Here is a 21,830-nt window from a genome sequence, read left to right as displayed (position 1 = left end):
CAAGCTTGTCACCACAAAAAAAAGGAAACCATACTATAGTGACGATACTATTCGAGGAGTAAGTCAAGTTGCAGCCAAAACCAGTGCATGTGTGGAAGATTAGAGACAGCCACACTTGTAATCTCCCTTTAATTTGTGCTTTTCTCAAAAGTGAAAGTGATTAGCCAAGAGCTACCTAGCTCGTCGTTTCACCATGAAATTGAAGACCACAGTCAAGAGTGGAAATGCTCAAAGTGTGTGTACCTACCACCTAACGCTCAGTTATGCGCATTGAGCTAAGGTAATCTTCATATCACTAGTATATATAATAAGATACTATATATGATTCATTCCATACGGGGTTAGTGCGGCTCACACTTCCTATTTAGCCAGGATTACATATATCTTACTGCATTGGGGGTTTATATTGTTAAGATATTGTATCGTAGTATGATATTGTTAGCACCACTCTCATCTTTAATTATAGTGCCACATTACTGGATATGTCCTTATGAGTTATATAACTGTAGCGGGGAGGCCTAACTAACATAGTTTATTGATTCATTTAGTTTCATAACCCTGATGATCACAGAACTATTTGCTAATTAATTTACCCTAGAAATCCACTATATATAAATGAAACGAATGTGAGACATTCATCGCTCAAAGTCACACTTAACTTTTCATACCATTTGATTGTTTGACAATGACCCTGTCAGTTGTTCACTTGCTGCACATGCACCACACTATACATGGAGACTCTAGTTCCCAACACCCAGCCAGCCATGGATATTTCAAAAAACAGATGATTAATCTTTAGCAAGAGAAAAAGATGAATCTTGGAGACAGGACAGTACACTGCACATAAAGGCCTCATGAAGGCCGGCCAAGTGGAGAAATATTTGGATAGAAGCAGATGTATATGCATCTTCTTATCCCCAACTTTAGTTGGCCACCCACCTTTGGCAAAAAGTACATGTTTCCACGGTTTTCCACATACATGCCCGTCATTGCGTAGTGTCATCTACTATGGTATTGTGTAGATGTACCAGTCATGTAGGCACCTGGTTTTTCTTCTTCTGGCCCACATGTTATATAGACATTACTCACTCTATGCCCAAACAAATATTCACACTGAGTAGAATCAAAATCATAGCTACCAACATATAGTCTTTCGTGAGTGTTTCTTGGGCACCCCCCGCCTCCATGAGCCCTCCTAACATCGAGATGTGGAACACTATGGATAAAAATTTGTTTTGTCCTTGTTTAGAGTTTAGAGTTTTTTTTTCAACAATGGGTAGTTTAGAGTTTAAGTTATTTTTTCTAATACTCATTATGTGTGTATGTCTTGATGTTGAGACTATGTCGTAGACATTAAAAGACCTACGGATCCATCGCAGTCCTAGTATGCGGTCGTCTGGTCAATACAGAGCTTGTTATGTTCCACTCCTACGGATTCATGACTTCTGATCCAGTGGATTGTTGTCCTGCAGAAATCGTTCTTCCCTATGATTTGTCCTTGCACTTTTTCGTTCAATCTCCACCGGTCGAGCCGGTACATAGTCCGTTTGCTTCAATCAATGGGGAATTGATTCAGATGGAGACTAAAAACTTAATTTGTTGCATGTTGCAATGATTAGGTTAAAACAAAACAAATTGATAACGACAATAGATTGCTGCCACTCACACAGAACATATTAAAAGCTATTGTCGGACTGTATTTGTGCCCAATAATTTGTTGAAGCATAATTACAAAGAAGAGATTTGTTGTCGCAGAAAGGAACACTATATGTAGTTCACACTTTAGTTCACCGTACGTGGTTGTATCGTATATTATGCACTTTACAAACAAAGCTACTAAACTAGTTGGGTCGACATACAGCGACTCATTTACCAAACAAAGTAGACGAAGTTGAAGAAAATGAAGCACAAGAACAATAGTGCTACTACTTAACTAAGTACAAGTACAACTCATGTAATTAATTACTAGCTGATGGTAAATACTCGACTAACTAAGAAAATTTCAATTAATTACATAGCCTAACTAGCAAACCGGAGGAAAAGAGAACATAAGAGGAATAAGATAAACTGATTAAGGCAAGAACGTGCTATCTCCACCACCAGCCGGCGCGGCCAGCTCGCCGCACCTCCCGCACCTGTTGTTCCCTGCCACTACGACCACTAGCGTAGGTGCAGGGGCTGGAACAGCAACGATGGAGGCGCGGCAAGAGGGGCAGCTGGCGCAGGTCCGGAGCCAAGCATCGATGCAGAGAACATGGAAGGCGTGGCCGCAATGCGGGAGAACGCGCATGCTCTCCCCCTCCGCGAACTCGGCTAGGCATATCGCACACTCCGTTGCTGCCGGTTGCGGTGAAGCGGTTGTGGCGAAGGAGACGGTGGGGAGCGCGTCAATTGCCTTCTTCTTGAGGCCCTCCCGGGGTGGGTTGGAGGACGAACTGGAGCTGGAGCGTCGGCTTCGGCATGCGCACCGGGAAGCAAAGCGAGTCTGAGGACGCAAACGAGGCGCACATCATTGACGCCAGGATGACCGCCATGTCTGAGTCCACCGTCATCGGCTCTGCCTGCCCCGGCGGTTGTTGTGGTGAAGCAGGCGACGACGACGACGTCCCTCCGGTGCCGGAGGGGGCGAGGGCGGTCGCGTGGTGCAGGACTCTTGCCGGAACACGCATGGTCTTGTTGTCGCCCGGAATGCTCTGGTGGCTAAGAGCTAGTTTTGACTGGAGCAGATGTGTTGGTCTGAGTTCTGACCGTGGACTGCGAACACATGGTTTTTTTAGGGTCAGTGGGGTGGTGGCGCAAGGACCAGTGGGCTCCTGGACAGGTAACCGGGTCCATGCATGCTACTCGAGGATATTTGTCCATGCAACCCTGGCAGCTTGGTTTGTACTATTATCCTTTTGGTTTGGTCCATGGAAGGATATTTTTCCATGCCAATCAAGTATCTAGGGACACCACTGTTGTACTGAGTGGTAGTGATCAGTGGTGAAAATAGTAACTAAAAGTCTAATTATAGACCAGCCACTGAACCACAGTATGTGTGAAAAGATGAGACACGCTTTAGCACTTTTAGATCGTGCGATGCTAAAAAGACAACAAAATTGTGGTGCTAAGAGCATCTCCAACCAGGGACATTAAATACTTACCATATATCCGGATGGACAACCGCGGTAGTGTCGGGATACGAGAGAAGAAATATGCTATGCAACCAATCTCCCAAATCGCCTTCATATGTTTGGGATGTCCACTCATATGTAAGGAGAAAATGAGGGTGTTAGGACAGCTCACCATCTTAAATTCAGACCAAGTTTCTCTTCTTTTTTTCTCTCCTTCTGGTTTCTCCATCCCCACCATTTATATGTTTGTGAATGGACAATTTGAGGTACACAACTGCATCAACAGACAAATAAAGGTTCAATGTGTACATGCCAAACACTGTCTGGTTGTCTCTGTAGACATGTAAGGGGTCAGATTAGGCAAGTCTGATTGGAGATGCTCTGTGTACTTTTCTTATTTGGAAGTGAAGCGGGAAAATAGGTAGATTCGAGGCCCCTTTTGACAAAAATAATGTTTTGATCATTTTCAATTAACTATTATTCTCTTTTTCTTTTTTCCAGCGGTGAAGGGTGCTAGTACACGCCTACATGAATGAAACTTCAAGGATTTGTTCGATTTAGTATGGATTATGTGTGGACAAAACCGAAGTTGGTTGTGCTTCAACATGAAGCCAGAAGTCAGAAGGCCTATGTTGGTTTGATATACTCTACTAAGTGATAGTAATTGTACGAGAGGAGTGGGTGGCATAGGTCTTGTAGCTAAACGAGTTTAAAGATAAGAGACACGCTTTAACTGACGCTACTGCAGGAGGTGGAAGAAGCCAAGTGGCAGATAGTGCTAGGTATCCAGTGACTAGGCGCTTGTATGTAGAAGATTAGAGGGCGAGGCGCGCTTTTAAATCATGCTTTTGTCAAAAGTTAAAGTGAGATACAGAGAGCTGTGAAGCTCGATGGTTTCATCCACTTGAGCAAGACAACGCACGGGGAAAATGATACAAAGTGTGTGCACACATCTAGCTATCGCCTACCGGCCGGAGATCCAGATATATCATGCGCGTTGAGGTAATCTTAATAGTTTATCACTAATTAAGATATACATTCCTGATCCACCCATCCATTCATAGTTAGTGCAATGACTCACTGTCAAGTACTATATATGGTGGACTTAGATTACATGGTAAAGAAAAGGGAAAAGATAAAGCGTTAGAAAGTACCGTCTTTCAACACCAACCCCTTTCTTCATAGGATGGGAGGGATCTTATATCTAAAGAGAAAACTTGATTAGTTGTTCCCAGCTCCCACAAGGAAGAAAAGTTAACTAATTTGCATAATTCCTTTGTGGTACACATATGCGTAGTTTGACCACCTGGATTGGTGAGTAAAGTTACCCCTGATTGGCCGACCGCTTTTAATTTGAACTTTTCCGCTCCCTATTTCCAGCGCTAGACGGCAATAAATAGCTAATGTAGAGGAACATGCATATGCGAGTTTCCAAGTTCTTTTCACTCATGCTAGATTATGCATGATACTACTAGCTCTTGTCTTTTTTGTATTGGCAGTGAGCTTGCTTTCATGATATGAACAAAATTCTCTTTTTTTCATTAATTTGTTTATGCTATATAGATTGAAAAAGGGGGGAAGTGAAATCACAGTGAGATAGTATGGGCCTTAAATTTTCCTTGATATTTGTGTCAAGGAAGTAAATGCAAATAACCATGACAAAGATGGATGTTTCACCAACCTTGGGTATGCGAATTTGATAAAGATTTTTTTAGCTCTTTGACTGCACGAAGAAATATTATGAGTGCAGGCAATTTCATTATTATTGAAATGTACTAAAAAAGATTACATTTGTTGGAAGACTTTGAATGAAAACGCATCCGGATCAAGGCTAAGTGACCGCGTTAGTAGGGACTAATTGGAGAAATGCTTTAAATCTCATTTTCTAGGTGTGCTTCTATCCAAAGTGGAAGTGAAATGCAAAAGAGCTATCGATACACACATTTCCAAATTGGAGACATGCTTTAAATCTCATTTTCTAGGTGAGATTTAAAGCATGTCTCCACCTCCAAGAGCAAAACGATACAAAGTGCATGTACCCACTTAGGTATAGCCTACTATAGATCTTATTATGCGTGTTGAGGTAATCTAAATATTTATCACTCAGATATACATGATCTAACCAGAGTTAGTGCGACATCAAGGATTGCCTATCTACCTATCTAGAGCATTGTCTAATCCTCATTGTTAAATTTTTTTGGCTGGTCACCATTTTCGGCGTTAGATGAGAAAGAGAAGAAGATGGAGGGAGAGGAACATATGCAAGTTGCAATAAAGACCTTTTTGACTCAAATGGCCATTGATGATACTAGTAGCTTGTCTTAATTAATCAGTCGATCAACTTGACAATGTATATATAGTGCAGTTTAAAGAAAGCTTCTATCTCTCTATCTATCTATGGTGCGGCATCTCGTCGTGTTATATATGATTGATCCCCTATTATCGGTTAGGTTGTCTCTCCATGCGTGCTTGATTAGTTAGTCAACAAACTGAGTCCATTCCTCTGCTCTAGCCGCCGGCCTGCATGCTACTCTCACTATGAGTACCTCTCATGCACCAACTTTCACTAGTGTGGCTACATGTGATCAGACATGCACGTACCTCACATGGGATTATTTTGGTTCGAACAGACTGCAGACACCTAATCCATCGACACAATTTGGTGTCAAAAATCAGAATGATCACAAGATTGTTAATCTGGCCATGTGATACTTCCATTTTGCATCATGCTTTTATATTGATATTTATTGCATTATGGGCTGTTATTTCACATTATGTCACAATACTTATGGCTATTCTCTCTTATTTTATAAGGTTTACATAAGGAGGGCGAATGCCGGCAGCTGGAATTCTGGGCTGGAAAAGGAGCAAATATTAGAGACCTATTCTGAACAACTCCAAAAGTCCTAAAACTCCACGGAATACCTTATAATAAATAATGAAAAATCCTCGCCAAAGATGAAGACCAGGGGGCCCACACCCTGTCCACGAGGGTGGGGGGCGCCCCCCCTACGGTGCGCCCCTACCTCGTGGGCCCCCTGGTGGCTCTCCGACGACCATCTTCTGCTATATGAAGTCTTTCGTCGAGAAAAAACCCAGAAGCAACCTTTCGGGATGAAACTCCGCCGCCACGAGGCGGAACCTTGGCAGAACCAATCTAGGGCTCCGGCAGAGCTGTTCTGCCGGGGAAACTTCTCTCCTGGAGGGGGAAATCATCGCCATCGTCATCACCAACGCTCCTCTCATCGGGAGAGGGCAATCTCCATCAACATCTTCATCAGCACCATCTCATCTCAAAACCCTAGTTCATCTCTTGTATCCAATTCTTGTCTCCAAGTCCGGGATTGGTGCTAGTAGTGTTAATTACTCCTTGTAGTTGATGCTAGTTGGTTTAATTGGTGGAAGATCATATGTTCAGATCCTTTATGCATATTATTATTCCTCTGATTATGAACATGAATATGCTTTGTGAGTAGTTATGTTTGTTCCTGAGGACAAGGGAGAAGTCTTGCTATTAGTAGTCATGTGAATTTGGTATTCGTTTGATATTTTGATGAGATGTATGTTGTCTAGCCTCTAGTGGTGTTATGTGAACGTCGACTACATAACACTTCACCATTATTTGGGCCTAGAGGAAGGCATTGAGAAGTAATAAGTAGATGATGGGTTGCTAGAGTGACAGAAGCTTAAACCCTAGTTTATGCGTTGCTTCGTAAGGGGCTGATTTGGATCCATATGTTTCATGCTATGGTTAGGTTTACCTTAATACTTTTGTTGTAGTTGCGGATGCTTGCAATAGAGGTTAATCATAAGTGGTATGCTTGTTCAAGTAAGAACAACACCCAAGCACCGGTCCACCCACATGTCAAATTATCAAAGTACCGAATGCGAATCATATGAACGTGATGAAAACTTGCTTGACGATATTCCCATGTGTCCTCGGGAGCGCTTTTCCTTATATAAGAGTTTGTCCAGGCTTGTCCTTTGCTACAAAAAGGATTGGGCCACCTTGCTGCACTTTATTTACTTTTGTTACTTGTTGCTCGTTACAAATTATCTTATCACAAAACTATCTGTTACCACTTATTTCAGTACTTGCAGAGAATACCTTGCTAAAAACCGCTTATCATTTCCTTCTGCTCCTCGTTGGGTTCGACACTCTTACTTATCGAAAGGACTACGATAGATCCCCTATACTTGTGGGTCATCAAGACTCTTTTCTGGCGCCGTTGCCGGGGAGTGAAGCGCCTTTGGTAGGTGGAATTTGGTAAGGAAAAATTTATATAGTGTGCTAAAATTTACTGTCACTTGTTACTATGGAAAGTAATCTTCTGAGGGGCTTGTTCGGGGTATCTTCACCCCGAATAGTAGAGCAAAGAGTTGCTCCTCAACCTACTGAACCTATTGAAAATGAAACTCCTTATGAGTATCCTTCGGGTATGATAAAAAAACTGCTAGCTAATCCTTTTACACGAGATGGAACAAAGCATCCTGATGAACACCTAATATATGTGGATGAAGTTTGCAGATTATTTAAGCTTGCAGGTATACCCGATGATGTTGCTAAGAAGAAGGTCTTCCCTTTATCTTTGAAGGGAGACGCATTGACATGGTATAGGCTATGTGATGATACGAGATCATGGAACTATAGAAGATTGAAATTGGAATTTCATCAAAAGTATTACCCTATGCATCTTGTTCATCGTGACCGCAATTATATATATAATTTTTGGCCTCGCGAAGGCGAAAGCATCGCTCAAGCTTGGGGGAGGCTTAAATCAATGTTATATTCATGACCCAATCATGAGCTCCCAAGAGAAACAATTCTTCAAAAAAATTATGCTCGGCTCTCTGAAAATAATCGCACCATGCTCGATACTTCTTGTGCTAGCTCTTTTATGATGAAGACTATTGGATTTAGATGGGATTTATTGGATAGAATTAAACGCAACTCTGAAGATTGGGATCTCGATGAAGGTAAGGAGTCAGGTATGACACCTAAGTTTGATTGTGTTAAATCTTTTATGGATACCGATATTTTCCGTAAGTTTAGCACTAAATATGGACTTGATTCTGAGATAGTAGCTTCTTTCTGTGAATCTTTTGCTACTTATGTTGATCTCCCTAAGGAGAAGTGGTTTAAATATCATCCTCCCATAGAAGTAAAAGTAGCTACACCTATTAAAGTTGAAGAAAAGACTGTCACTTATAATGATCCTATTGTTCCTACTTGTTATGTTGAGAAACCACCTTTCCCTGTTAGGATAAAGGATCATGCTAAAGCTTCAACTGTGATTCGTAAAAGCAATATTAAAACATATACACCTCCTGAGCAAGTTAAAGTTGAACCTAATATTGCTATTGTTAAAGATCTCTTGTCTGATAATACAGATGGGCATGTTATTTACTTCTGTAATGAAACTGCTAGAATTGCTAAACCCCGTGATACAGATAAACCTAGACCTGTGGTAGGCATGCCTGTTATTTCTGTTAAAATAGGAAATCATTGTTATCATGGCTTATGTGATATGGGTGCTAGTGCTAGTGCAATACCTATTGACTTATACAAAGAAATTATGCATGACATTGCACCTGTTGAGTTAGAAGGAATTGATGTCAATATTGAACTTGCTAATAGAGATACTATTTCACCAATGGGAATTGTTAAATATGTTGAAGTCTTGTGTGGGAAAACTAAATATCCTGCTAATTTTCTTGTTCTTGGTTCCCCACAAGATAGCTTTTGTCCCATTATAGTTGGTAGACCCTTCTTGAATATTGTTAATGCTACCATAGATTGCACAAGTGATGTTGTTATTGTCGGCTTAGATGATATGACTCATGAGTTTAATTTCTCTAAATTTAGTAAACAGCACCGTGAAGAAGAATTGCCTAGTAAGGATGAAATTATTGGTCTTGCTTCTATTGCCGTACCTCCTAGTGATCCTTTAGAACAATATTTGCTAGACCATGAGAATGATATGTTTATGAATAAAAGAAGGGAAATAGATGAAGTATTCTTTAAACAGGAACCTATTCTGAAACACAATTTGCCTGTTGAAATCCTAGGGGATCCCCCTCCACCTAAGGGTGATCCCGTGTTTGAGCTTAAACCGTTGCCAGATAATCTTAAATATGCTTATCTTGATGAAAAGGAGATATATCCTGTTATTATTAGTGCTAACCTTTCAGAGCATGAATAAGAAAGATTATTGAAAACTCTGAAGAAGCACCGTGCTGCTATTTTGGATATACTCTTGATGATCTTAAGGGCATTAGTCCCACTCTATGTCAACATAAAATAAATTTGGAAGCAGATGCCAAACCAGTTTGTGATCCTCAACGACGTCTGAATCCTAAAATGAAAGAAGTGGTAAGAAAAGAAATACTAAAGCTTCTGGAGGCAGGTATAATGTATCCCATTGCTGATAGTCAGTGGGTAAGTCATGTTCATTGTGTCCCTAAGAAGGGAGGTATTACTGTTGTTCCTAATGATAAAGATGAATTGATTCCACAGAGAATTATTACAGGTTATAGGATGGTAATTGATTTCCGCAAATTAAATAAGGCTACTAAGAAAGATCATTACCCCTTACCTTTTATCGATCAAATGCTAGAAAGATTATGCAAACATACACATTACTGCTTTCTAGATGGTTATTCTGGTTTCTCTCAAATACCTGTGTCGGCTAAAGATCAATCAAAGACTACTTTTACATGCCCTTTTGGTACTTTTGCTTATAGACGTATGCCTTTTGGTTTATGTAATGCACCTGCTACCTTTCAAAGATGCATGATGGCTATATTCTCTGACTTTTGTGAAAAGATTTGTGAGGTTTTCATGGATGACTTTTCCGTCTATGGATCTTCTTTTGATGATTGCTTGAGCAATCTTGATCGAGTTTTGCAGAGATGTGAAGAAACTAATCTTGTCTTGAATTGGGAAAAGTGCCACTTTATGGGTAATGAAGGTATTGTCTTGGGGCATAAAGTTTCTGAAAGAGGTATTGAAGTTGATAAAGCCAAGGTTGATGCTATTGAAAAGATGCCGTGTCCCAAGGACATCAAAGGTATAAGAAGTTTCCTTGGTCACGCCGGATTTTATAGGAGGTTCATTAAGGACTTCTACAAAATTTCTCGGCCTCTGACTAATTTATTACAAAAAGATATACCATTTGTCTTTGATGATGATTGTGTAGATGCATTTGAAATACTTATGAAAGCATTAGTCTCTGCACCTATTGTTCAGCCACCTGATTGGAATTTACCCTTTGAAATTATGTGTGATGCTAGCGATTATGCTGTAGGTGTTGTTCTAGGGAAAAGAGTTGATAAGAAATTAAATGTTATCCATTATGCTAGTAAGACTCTAGACAATGCTCATAGAAATTATACTACTACTGAAAAAGAACTTTTAGCAGTTGTATTTGCTTGTGATAAGTTCAGACCTTATATTGTTGATTCTAAAGTAACTATCCACACTGATCATGCTGCTATTAAATATCTTATGGAGAAGAAAGATGCTAAACCTAGACTTATTAGATGGGTTTTCTTGCTACAAGAATTTGATTTGCATATTGTTGATAGAAGAGGAGCTGAGAACCCTGTTGCAGACAACTTATCTAGGTTAGAGAATGTTCTTGACGACCCACTACCTATTGATGATAGCTTTCCTGATGAACAATTAAATGTCATAAGTACTTCTCGTAGTACTCCTTGGTATGCTGATTATGCTAATTACATTGTTGCTAAATTCATACCACCTAGCTTCACATACCAACAAAAGAAAAAGTTCTTCTATGATTTGAGACATTACTTTTGGGATGACCGACATCTTTATAAAGAAGGAGTAGATGGTGTTATTAGACGTCGTGTACCTGAGCATGAACAGGAACAGATCCTACGCAAGTGCCACTCCGAAACTTATGGAGGACACCACGCGGGAGATAGAACTGCACATAAGGTATTGCAATCCGGTTTTTATTGGCCTACTCTCTTCAAGGATGCCCGTAAGTTTGTCCTATCTTGTGATGAATGTCAAAGAGTTGGTAATATTAGTAGACGTCAAGAAATGCCTATGAATTATTCACTTGTTATTGAACCGTTTGATGTTTGGGGCTTTGATTATATGGGACATTTTCCTGCCTCTAATGGATATACACATATTTTAGTTGATGTTGATTACGTTACTAAGTGGGTAGAAGCTATTCCAACTAGTAGTGCTGATCATAACACTTCTATTAAAATGCTTAAAGAAGTTATTTTTCCGAGGTTTGGAGTCCCTAGATATTTAATGACTGATGGTGGTTCACATTTTATTCATGGTGCTTTCCGTAAAATGCTTGCTAAATATGACGTCAATCATAGAATTGCATCTCCATATCACCCACAGTCTAGTGGTCAAGTAGAATTGAGTAATAGGGAACTCAAATTAATTTTGCAAAAGACTGTCAATAGGTCTAGAAAGAATTGGTCCAAGAAACTTGATGATGCATTATGGGCCTATAGAACTGCATATAAAAATCCTATGGGTATGTCTCCGTATAAAATGGTATATGGAAAAGCATGTCACTTACCTCTCGAACTAGAACATAGGGCATAGTGGGCTATTAAAGAGCTCAACTATGATTTCAAACTTGCCGGTGAAAAGAGGTTATTTGATATTAGCTCTCTTTATGAATGGAGAACCCAAGTGTCGGTGTCAAAACCGGCGGATCTCGGGTAGGGGGTCCCGAACTGTGCGTCTAGGCCGGATGGTAACAGGAGGCAAGGGACACAAAGTTTTACCCAGGTTCAGGCCCTCTCGATGGATGTAAAACCCTACGTCCTGCTTGATTAATATTGATGATATGGGTAGTACAAGAGTAGATCTACCACGAGATCGGAGAGGCTAAACCCTAGAAGCTAGCCTATGGTATGATTCTTGTTGTCTATGTTGTCCTACGGACTAAAACCCTCCGGTTTATATAGACACCGGAGAGGGCTAGGGTTACACAAAGTCGGTTACAATGGTAGGAGATCTGAATATCCGTATCGCCAAGCTTGCCTTCCACGCCAAGGAAAGTCCCTTCCGGACACGGGACAAAGTCTTCAATCTTGTATCTTCATAGTCCAGGAGTCCGGCCGAAGGTATAGTCCGGCTATCCGGACACCCCCTAATCCAGGACTCCCTCAGTAGCCCCTGAACCAGGCTTCAATGACGACGAGTCCGGCGCGCAGATTGTCTTCGGCATTGCAAGGCGGGTTCCTCCTCCAAGTACTTCATAGAAGATTTTGAACACGAAGATAGTGTCCGGCTCTGCAAAATAAGTTTCCACATATTACCAAAGAGAGAATAATATTTACAGAAATCTAATCTGCTGACGTATTCCGTGGTGTGATATCGCACCATGGCCAAGCCTTTCTCTGAATCGTTTTATTACCCCACCTCAGCGTGTTATGCGAGGCGGTTTCCTTGGCACGTCTTGTTAAAGCAGAGATCGTGTCCCCTTATTCCAGGATTCTCATCAATACGGGCGTGGGTAACCCAACCGCTTCTGGGACTCCTAGATTATAGGCAAGTCCAAACGGACACGGAGAGGACGCTTGATATTCACCCTCTTTATAAAGGGGCAAGGCTTTTTATTTTTCCTCCCGTGCTCAATCGAATCCTTCCCCCGCCTCAAGCTCAAACGCCCAAAGCCCAGGTCAGGTGCTCCGAACCTTCAGTTATGTCCGGATCTAACCTTCAAGGCCGATGGGTACCTTCCTCCGTCACGGAAGAAGACATCAAAAAGTTGAGGGAGGCCAGATATCTGACCGCCCAGATTTTGCATCGGCTGCCTCCCCAGGGGCAGGCCGTCCCTTCCCCCGAACCCAACGAGAGCGTCGTGTTCGTCTCCCACTTCCTCCGAGGTCTAGGCCTCGCTTTGGATCCTTTCGTCAGGGGCTTGATGTTTTACTACGGGCTAGATTTCCATGATCTAGCTCCAGACTCCTTTCTTCATATCATGACATTTATCGTTGTGTGCGAGGCCTTCCTCCGGGTTACCCCTCACTTTGGCCTATGGCTCAAGACCTTTGAAGTAAAGCCGAAGATGATTGAGGGGCAACATGCGGCGTGTGGAGGTGCCTCAATACGCAAGATGAAGGGAGCTTCATGGCCCAAAGGATCCATCCCAGAGGTATCTGAATTGTGGCAACATGAGTGGTTCTATATCACGGCTCCTAGAAGTGCCAAGTGGGCGGCCGCCCCCGTTTTCCGCTTGGGCCCTCCACCACAACTGATGTCGTGGATTAGCAGAGGACTGAGTTGGCATCCAGCAAAGGATGTGCCTATACTGCAAAGCCGCATTCGAGATCTCTTCAATGGAGATCTCAGTTTGATTGTGGTGATACAAGTCATGCTGGTCCGTCAAGTCCAGCCTTGCAAACGCCGGCCCCTTCGCTTGTGGGAGTTCAATCCCGAGGGACCGCTTGTCATTCAAAATTTCCTCGGCCTGACGCACGAGGAGACATACAAGTCATTCTTCGGACCTCAAGTGGATTGTCCGGAAATCACCGAGGACGTGGGCCTGAGTTGTAACCGCGCCGCCGAACAGGTAAGGCATCTTGTGGTCCAACATACTATCTCTCCTTTGCTACAAAGTTATTTCAGAGAGTTCGCTTTTTGACCAGGACTGGTTAACAAAGGCGAAGTTGATTCGGTGTTCGGCCCCCCTCCCCGAGGGTTTGGAAAATCCGGTATTGGAAAAGATGCTCTAGGCCGCACCTTGCCCGGAGCCCTTGAAGGAAGATACTGCGGAGGGTAATATGGGCGGGCGCGGCCCCCAACGCTGCCCATTGTAACCGAGGGAGCGAGCATCTTCATGAAGGAAGACGGCCAGAAGAGGAAAAGGACTGCGCCCGGGGATTCGGAAGCCGAGGCTCCCAAACGGGAGAAGAAATCTCCCACAAGGGGTCCTACCTTGGGGGGTGCTGTTGCCGCACAAAGTCCGCAGGGGGGATCAATTCTCCTGCGAGTCATGAGTGACCCGAAATACTTTAACAGTACAGATATGCCATCTTTTTCTTCTGAGAAAATAACCACCGCCTATATTTTTGCAGTTCGGGCCTTAGCCCCTCTCAAATGAGCTCGTCTTCGGGGGATCTTCTTCCAGAGATGATGGAGAGCGAAACGCCTCCTCCAGATTCCTCCTGTCCAGAAGCGGGCGACCCTGAAGTGTCGTCGCGGAGGGCCTCTCCAAACCGGGTGAGGCCAGAAGATAATCCCATTGACCCCCGAAGCTCCCAGTGTCCGGCTCCCGAAGAGAGCAGGAAAAAGAGTCCGGCACCGTCTAGTGTGTGATCGGATGTTCTGAGGGAGTTGGTGGGCGAGCGGCCATCTCAGATGAACGCCGTATGCTGATGGATATGGTGGTGGAGAGAATCGCGTCCGCCGAAAGAGGATTGCATGAAGCTTTTATGAGTCTACTGACAGGCTTTGAGGTATGTAAAATAATGTATGATAGTCCTGCACATGCTAGGCGTGCCCTGTGTAGATAGTAGCCCCTAAGACTCTGGTTGTCGTCGAAAACGATGATGAACAGAGGATCGTATTCTCAGGTAATAACCATACTGCCTTTATGTGCAAGTGATGGAAACTCCGGTGGCTGGCCGGACTGGCAATTTTGCTCATTTAAAACGGCAGTTGGATGCGGCAGACGCCGACATCGAGCTTGTTAACAAAAGGCTTGACGAGGCACAGGGTAAGTGTCATTATCTGGTAAACGCCGCATAGTAAGAGAAGCATGAAGCCAGTATCTTTAATATGTTATGACTGCAGATGGAGCTGCCACTTTTGAAGCCTTGCGGGCGGAACTTGCCCGAGCCAAGGAACAAGCGAGATTGGGTAATGCGGCTGCTTTGAAGGCGGCCGAAGATTTGCGAGCCGAGAAGGCCACGCATGGCGAGAGCCGAGACAAGATGGCCAAGATGGCCATAGAATTGAAAGCCACCGCCGACCGTTGCCGGGTCCTTGAAAAGGAAAACCAAGCGAAGGCATCGGACCTTGAGAAGGATGCTGCGACGAAAAAAGACCTCCGCTCTGCTATGAGGGCAAAGAAGGAGGAGCTGAGGGAAGTCGGGGATATTGTGGCTGGGAAATCCTTTATGTTGCAGAGGAAGTTCGGAGATCCACGGTATGCCCCTCTGGATCGGCTATGGAGTTCGGAGGATGTGTATATGGATTTGGCAGCGAGCGTTGCCGATGCGGCCAAGTACTTCCAGAGTCAGACGAACCGTGAAGTAGACCAACTGTTTTGGAAACAATTCCATTCTCCCGAGCGTCCGCTTTCATTGACTGGTCAATTAGCTGAATGGGCCGAACTAAATAGGTTGTCCGGACTCTCCATGAGGTCTGTTGTGGATCAGCTATGGCCGGAAAGGTCAAAACCGAACAGCTATTTCAGCTTGGTGCAGCAGTTCCTTGATGTGGTGCCGCGCATTAATGCGATGAAGAGGTCGGCGTGCATAGAGGGCACACGAATGGCCTTTGCCCGTGTTAAAGCATACTGGGCGGAGATGGATGTTACCACTATTGCAGCGCGGGATTCGGCCATAGGTCGAAGGGCTGCTGAGCACTACTTTGAGGAAGTTATTGAGGGTGCTCGTTTGATAGAGACACAGTGCTCAAAAAATATTATGTTTGAGTGATATGTAATCTCATTGTAAGCGAAATGCTTTTATAAATTTTCATAAGGCTATTTTTATACTTTTGCCTGAAAGTAATATGATGCCTCCTGGGCGGCCGTTTATGTATACATGTGTATAACTTGAAAGATTGCAGTCGTTGGCTTCAACCCCCATGCATATAATACGGAGGTGCTCGCAAAAACACGCATTCACACTTAACCCAACGTCTTGGTCCTATAAAGGAGGTGATAGCGGAGCAAGCGAGGCAACCGGACTATAACGCTTTAACACTTTCACTTAGCCATAGGAGTTTGATAGTGGGGCTACTAGATAGCCCCTGGTGGCTCCGCACTCTCCCGATCCCGGGGTGCGTACATGCCTGGCCGGAAGAAGGCCCTTCATTAAGGCGGAGGAATTCTAACATTCCCATAGGTCATCGAGTGGTTGACCAGTCTCACGCTATATCATGACAGTCAGTTTTCGGCTTTCTCTACTGAGGTGCTCGTCCGGATGAACGAGGGCACAATCGCAGTAGTTCTCCTGGTGCTACCTTAGCCGGTAAAGCGGAACATAAGGCACCAAAACACAGGAGCCGGGCAAACCCAACATTTGACTGAAGACAATGATTCAGAGCTGATGCATATAGGGCCAAACTCGCGACGCCGAACACTCCCTAAGGTATTCGGTCTTTGTGGTATAAACCGGGCCTAAAGAATGGCCTTTGTAAGAATCCCCTTGTGTCCAGGTACGTGCATTGTTCTGGCGTGGCCACATGCCAAGACGTCAGCATCCTTCTCAACGGTGGATATGTATCAACAAGAGATAGTAAAAAAGGTTTACGCAGGGTCTTAATCTAAAAAGAATCCTTGGGGCGGGTCCCTGTTGCACGTCTGCGCCTGTGTCTCCGTTGTGCCATATCCCGGACGGGTGTAGCACGATGATTATCTGTAAAAGAGAGGAATTTAGGTGAAAAAGGTTGTCGTGAAAAAAGATAGTTTTCTAAAGAAACCATGTGTAATTCAAGATGAGAAGAAATTGCCACTTGTCTGCGCGCGTTGAGCCCCTTGTATTGAAAATAGGGGTGTGACCGTTTATTCGGTATAAGTAGTGACGCCGAACTTGATTAGTTGTGTCTGAGGTCTTGACGACCTGTTGGATGCTTTCGCTGGTCCGGGTGCCTTTAGTGTGCGGCTGCCAAGGCAGCCTCACTCTCTTCGGCACGCAGAGATCGCTCGATATTTCCGTGCACTGAAATGATGCCACGTGGACCGGGCATCTTGAGTGTGAGGGAGGCGTAGTGTGGTATTGCATTAAAGCGAGCGAAAGCTTCGCGTCCGAGCAGTGCTTGATGGCCGCTTTGAAACGGAGCGATGTGGAAAGTTAAATGCTCGCGATGGAAGTTATCGGGGGAGCCGAATATAACTTGTAGTAGGAGGGAGCCCGTGCAACGAGCCCCTGGGCCTGGCGTTACTCCTTTAAAGGTAGTATTGCTATGGCGAATTTGTGTTGGGTCTAACCCCATCCCACGGATTGTATCCTGATATATTAGGTTTAGGCTGCTGCCGCCGTCCATCAAGACTCGTGTGAAGTGATGTCCGCCAATTACTGGGTCTAATACCAGGGCAGCCCATCCTGCATGTCGGATACTTGCTGAGTAATCGCGATGGTCGAAAGTGATCGGTTGAAATGGCCAGTGGCAGGACTTCGTGGTGATAGGCGCTTGGGTATATTTTTCTGAGAGTGCCGCATTGTTTTTTCTCTTGATCACGTGTAACACGTTTACTGTTTTGACTTTGGGTGGAAATTTCTTTTGTTCCCCCTTGTCTTGCTAGGGAGGTTCGTCCTCGTCTTCACTTGGTGTATCCTCCCCCTTGTGTACGGCGTTGAGCTTGCCGGACTGCTTGAAGACCCAACATTCTCTGTGGGTATGATTAGCAGGTTTGCGAGGGGTACTATGGATCTGACATACTTGGTCCAGAATTTTGTTGAGGATGGACAGTTCATCCCTGGTGCCTTTGGGGGCGGCTTTTGACCTGGCCGAGAGGCTTTGAATCCGGCATTTACTGTCGTGCCCTTCGTGCTATCTTCTTTATTCTGGCGTTTGTTATTGTTGTTGCGCCGTGATTTCCCGTTTCCATCTCTAACTTCAGATGTACTGGGGTCGCTGGTGCTGCATCTGGCTAGCCAGTTGTCCTCACCCGCGCAAAAGCGGGTCATGAGGTTTGTTAATGCGGCCATCGTTCTCGGCTTATTTTGGCCGAGGTGTCTGGCGAGCTATTCGTCACGGACGCTATGCTTGAAAGCCGCTAAGGCTTCGGCGTCCGGACAGTCGACAATCTGGTTCTTTTTAGTAAGAAACCTATTCCAACGCTTTCAGGCTGACTCTCCATGCTGTTGAGTTATATGACTCAGATCATCCGCATCCGGAGGTCGGACATAAGTCCCTTGAAAATTTTCCCGAAAGGCGTCTTCGAGCTCTTCCCAACTTCCAATGGAGCTTTCGGGGAGGCCTTTGAGCCAGTGACGAGCTGGCCCTTTGAGTTTGAGGGGTAAGTACTTGATGGTGTGGAGATCATCTCCTCGAGCCACATGGATATGAAGGATGTAGTCCTCAATCCAGACCCCAGGGTCTGTTGTTCCGTCGTATGCCACTATGTTTACGGGCTTGAATCCCTCTGGAAATTCATGGTCCAGCACCTCATCGGTGAAACATAGGGGGTGTACAGCACCCCTGTAGCTGGGTGTGCCGCGTTGTTCGGATGTTTGTTGTGTTGCGTTTTATGCTGGGGCGCGCTTGCGTGGTCCATAGATGGATCTTGTTGCACCGTCCTTTGGGTGCGAGCCCTCGCCTAGGTCACGTGTTGTATAGTGAGCGGCGTCGAATGTCGTTCTGTGTTGGTAGAGGGGTCGTCTATCCGACCAGGTGGCTGCTTTGATATTTGGTTGTGGGGGTCTGAGACCTCCTCATCGAAGTCGGGTAGCAGCTTCCACTTTGGGTAGCTCTTGGAGGGGCGATTGTCGCCGTACTTTGCTGCAGTGTGGAGTATTTTGCTCCATCTGAATTGGAGTGTGTTTTGCGCGGCCTTGAGCCTTCGCTTCTGCTTTTTAAGTCTCCTCGCGGTGGCAACGAGCCTTTTACGGGCATTCTGCTGCTCCGAGTGCCTGTTCGGCGTTATGTCGTCCGGACCATTATCCTTGGTAGGATTTGTTTGTTCGGTTTGATTATCCGGATTGCCGTTGTCCGGCAGTGGTTCGCCCTGCTCCAGCGCTGGGTCTGTGTGATCGCTATTTCTGTCGAGGTGGGATTTGGGGTGGCGCTTGCGTCGCCGCTTTGACTGCTTTTCGAGGGAACAATCCTTCGGTGCGTCCTTCCGCTCCTCGTTGTCATCTTTTGATGCGTCCACCATGTATACGTCGTATGACGAGGTGGCGCTCCAGGGCTCAATAGGCGCTGGTTCTTTATCGTCTCCTTCATCGGCGTCCATACCATCGATGTCGTCGGAGTCGAAGTCGAGCATGTCGGTTAAATCATCGATAGTGGCTACCAAGTGGGTGGTGGGTGGGCTTTGAATTTCTCCATCGCCCGAATCCCAACCTTGCTGGCCATAGTCCGGCCAGGGCTCTCCTGATAAAGAGAGAGACTTCAGTGTCTTCAGAATATCGCCGAAAGGCGAGTGCTGAAAGAAGTCCGCGGTAGTAAACTCCATGATCGGCGCCCAATCGGATTCGATCGACAGAGGCGCGGGGGGTTCGGAGTCCGGAGAGGAGTCCGGCTCCTTGGAATCACGAGTCTCGCGGAGTGCGGGGCTGGTATTCGGCTCAATCGCCGTTGGGATCGCAGCCCCCGAGGTGGCGTCCAACCGCCCATCCTCGATCGGCGCAGTTGGCTCCGACTTAAGGTCGAAGCTGATGCGGGTGCGGCCTCCAGAGCACTGTTCGGCGCCAGAGCTAGATCATGCTCGTCGAGACAGTGCGGCGCACTCGGCAGTGGCTCGAATCCGTCGAAGATCAAGTCTCCGCGGACGTCAGCCGTGTAGTTTGAACTTCCGAATCTGACCTGACGGCCAGGGGCGTAGCTTTCGATCTGCTCTAGACGACCAAGTGAATTGGCCTGCAGAGCGAAGCCGCCGAAGACGAAGATCTGTCTGGGGATGAAGGTCTCGCCCTGGACTGCATCTCTATCGATGATCGTAGGAGCCATCAAGCCTGACGGCGACGACACAGAGGAACTCTCAATGAAAGCACCAATGTCCACTACAAGAAAATTGACATACTGTGATGAAAAACCTTGTGACGATGGCTGGCAACGTCACACAAATACCTAATGTGTGACGTCTTGGAGTCTGTGTCACTAATTACCACAAATGGATGACGATTAATGTCATTGAATCGACTGGGGTAGTGAGCGCCACGTGGATGCCAATTTCTATGACATTTTGCTAAGTTTCGTGATGAACCTACTAGTGTCACATATTATTACGTGTGACGCTCTTTTTCATCATATAAAGACTAGCAATAGCATCCATTATAGCAAGTTAGTAATTTGTTTAAGAGGCGTGCATGGCCCAATATGTTCCACGAGCTATATGGCGATTTGGAAATATTCAAAAAACAACAATGTTTTACTGGGAAACCATCTTAAAATGGAAATATATAGATGCCGTGTATGCACCATAAGATCGTATTTTGGTGTTTCTCAACATGACCTACTGCAATATAACCCACTTTACTCTTGACTATGTGAAAAATCTCAACATGACCTAGAATATATTTTGGTGTTTCTCATATTGTTCGATTGATGTTTTGAAAGCGAATTTGTGCACTCGATGTTAACCGTGTGGTTGGTGAGGTGGTCGATTCCTGATGTTGGTGAGGTAGTCAATTTGTAAGGCCGGCGCCTGGCGTCCCCCTAATGGTTTTCTACATATTGTATTTTTTATAATTTGCTATTTCTGTTAAATTATGCTAATTATAAGAAATTGCATTCATATTTGACTCTGAAAATAAAACCTCGACCACCGACCTTAGTCAGAGCCTCGCACTCCATCTCCAGTAAAATACTTTGACCTCCATTTTTCTAAAATTTAGCCCATTGCCTCTGTGTCCCCACGTGTCAGTCCCCACGCAATTATTTCTCCTTTATTTTTTTAGCCGTGCGAAACTACCTCGCCCGATATCTACCTTATCTCCCAACCCGCTCTCCGCCACAACCGCATCCAGAGGCGAGGCGAGATTGGAGAGTATCCCGGTGGTGCACCTTGCCTGTAGCCGCTGCCGCGCTCTCGAGCGCCCTGCGCCTTCTCCCTCACAGCTGCTCGCCCGCGCTCCCTCAATCCTCAAACCCCGACCGCCGCGTTCGCACTCCGCAAGGACCAGCCGCCCCGCTTGGCAGGCTGACATCGGAGCCGCCAGCCTATACAGGCGACATTAATATCTTGCCTCATCCTCGCCGGCCGTGGTCATCGGGTCCCGCGTCGACCCGACCGTAGCGCTGCACCGCCATAATTTCCTCCAAGTCCGGCTCCCACGACCATGCGAGCTTCTTCTGGTTGCCAATGGCGCTGGGAGGCTATGACTGATGACCCTAATTATGGTGGCATGGAGTCGTATGCACGCGACTTGTTGTTTGGGCAGCCCGCTGTCGCATTGGAGGTGGAGCGCGAGGCTCTGCCTAAGGGCGGTGGTGGTCGTAGATTCTTTCCTTTCTGCTCCTTACAACCTTCTCTGTTTTTTTAGGTATTTTTTGAAAATTCCATCTGTTGTGCCCAAAACTGATTAGTACAGCTTAATTTCTGGGTGTCGTTTTACTCTTTCCCATGTTAATAGTGGAGGTCCTCTTTGCAGCTTGGGAGACATATACTCAGAAGATCTAGGTACGCTAGATCAAAGATGAAGACATGAATACGTGATTAATTGCGAGTGTGGAAATAACTTAACATTGCCTTTTTTAGAAGACCTTTGCTTTTTTGTTAGTCCCCTGTTATAACCCAAATTGGACTTTGGCTGACTATTTTTACTACTCAGTATTCACATTGTAGACCTGTTTCTGTTTTGCCAATCTAACAT

At 45.1% G+C, this 21,830-nt stretch overlaps 1 protein-coding gene across 1 annotated transcript; it reads right to left on the bottom strand.

Annotated features, from left to right (window-relative positions):
• Window positions 1-1,760: 1,760 nt before the first annotated feature.
• On the bottom strand, window positions 1,761-2,756 carry LOC125523767 (RING-H2 finger protein ATL74-like). The gene is given in 3 exon segments (XM_048688838.1): window positions 1,761-2,478; window positions 2,481-2,504; window positions 2,507-2,756. Coding segments are annotated over 3 exon segments (594 nt in total). The 5' UTR covers window positions 2,670-2,756; the 3' UTR covers window positions 1,761-2,071.
• Window positions 2,757-21,830: the final 19,074 nt, after the last annotated feature.

Source organism: Triticum urartu, chromosome 7 (assembly GCF_003073215.2).
Source record: "Triticum urartu cultivar G1812 chromosome 7, Tu2.1, whole genome shotgun sequence".
NCBI lineage: Eukaryota > Viridiplantae > Streptophyta > Magnoliopsida > Poales > Poaceae > Triticum > Triticum urartu.
The sequence above is the reverse complement of the archived record's forward strand: the minus strand, read 5'-3'. Positions and strand labels throughout refer to the sequence as shown.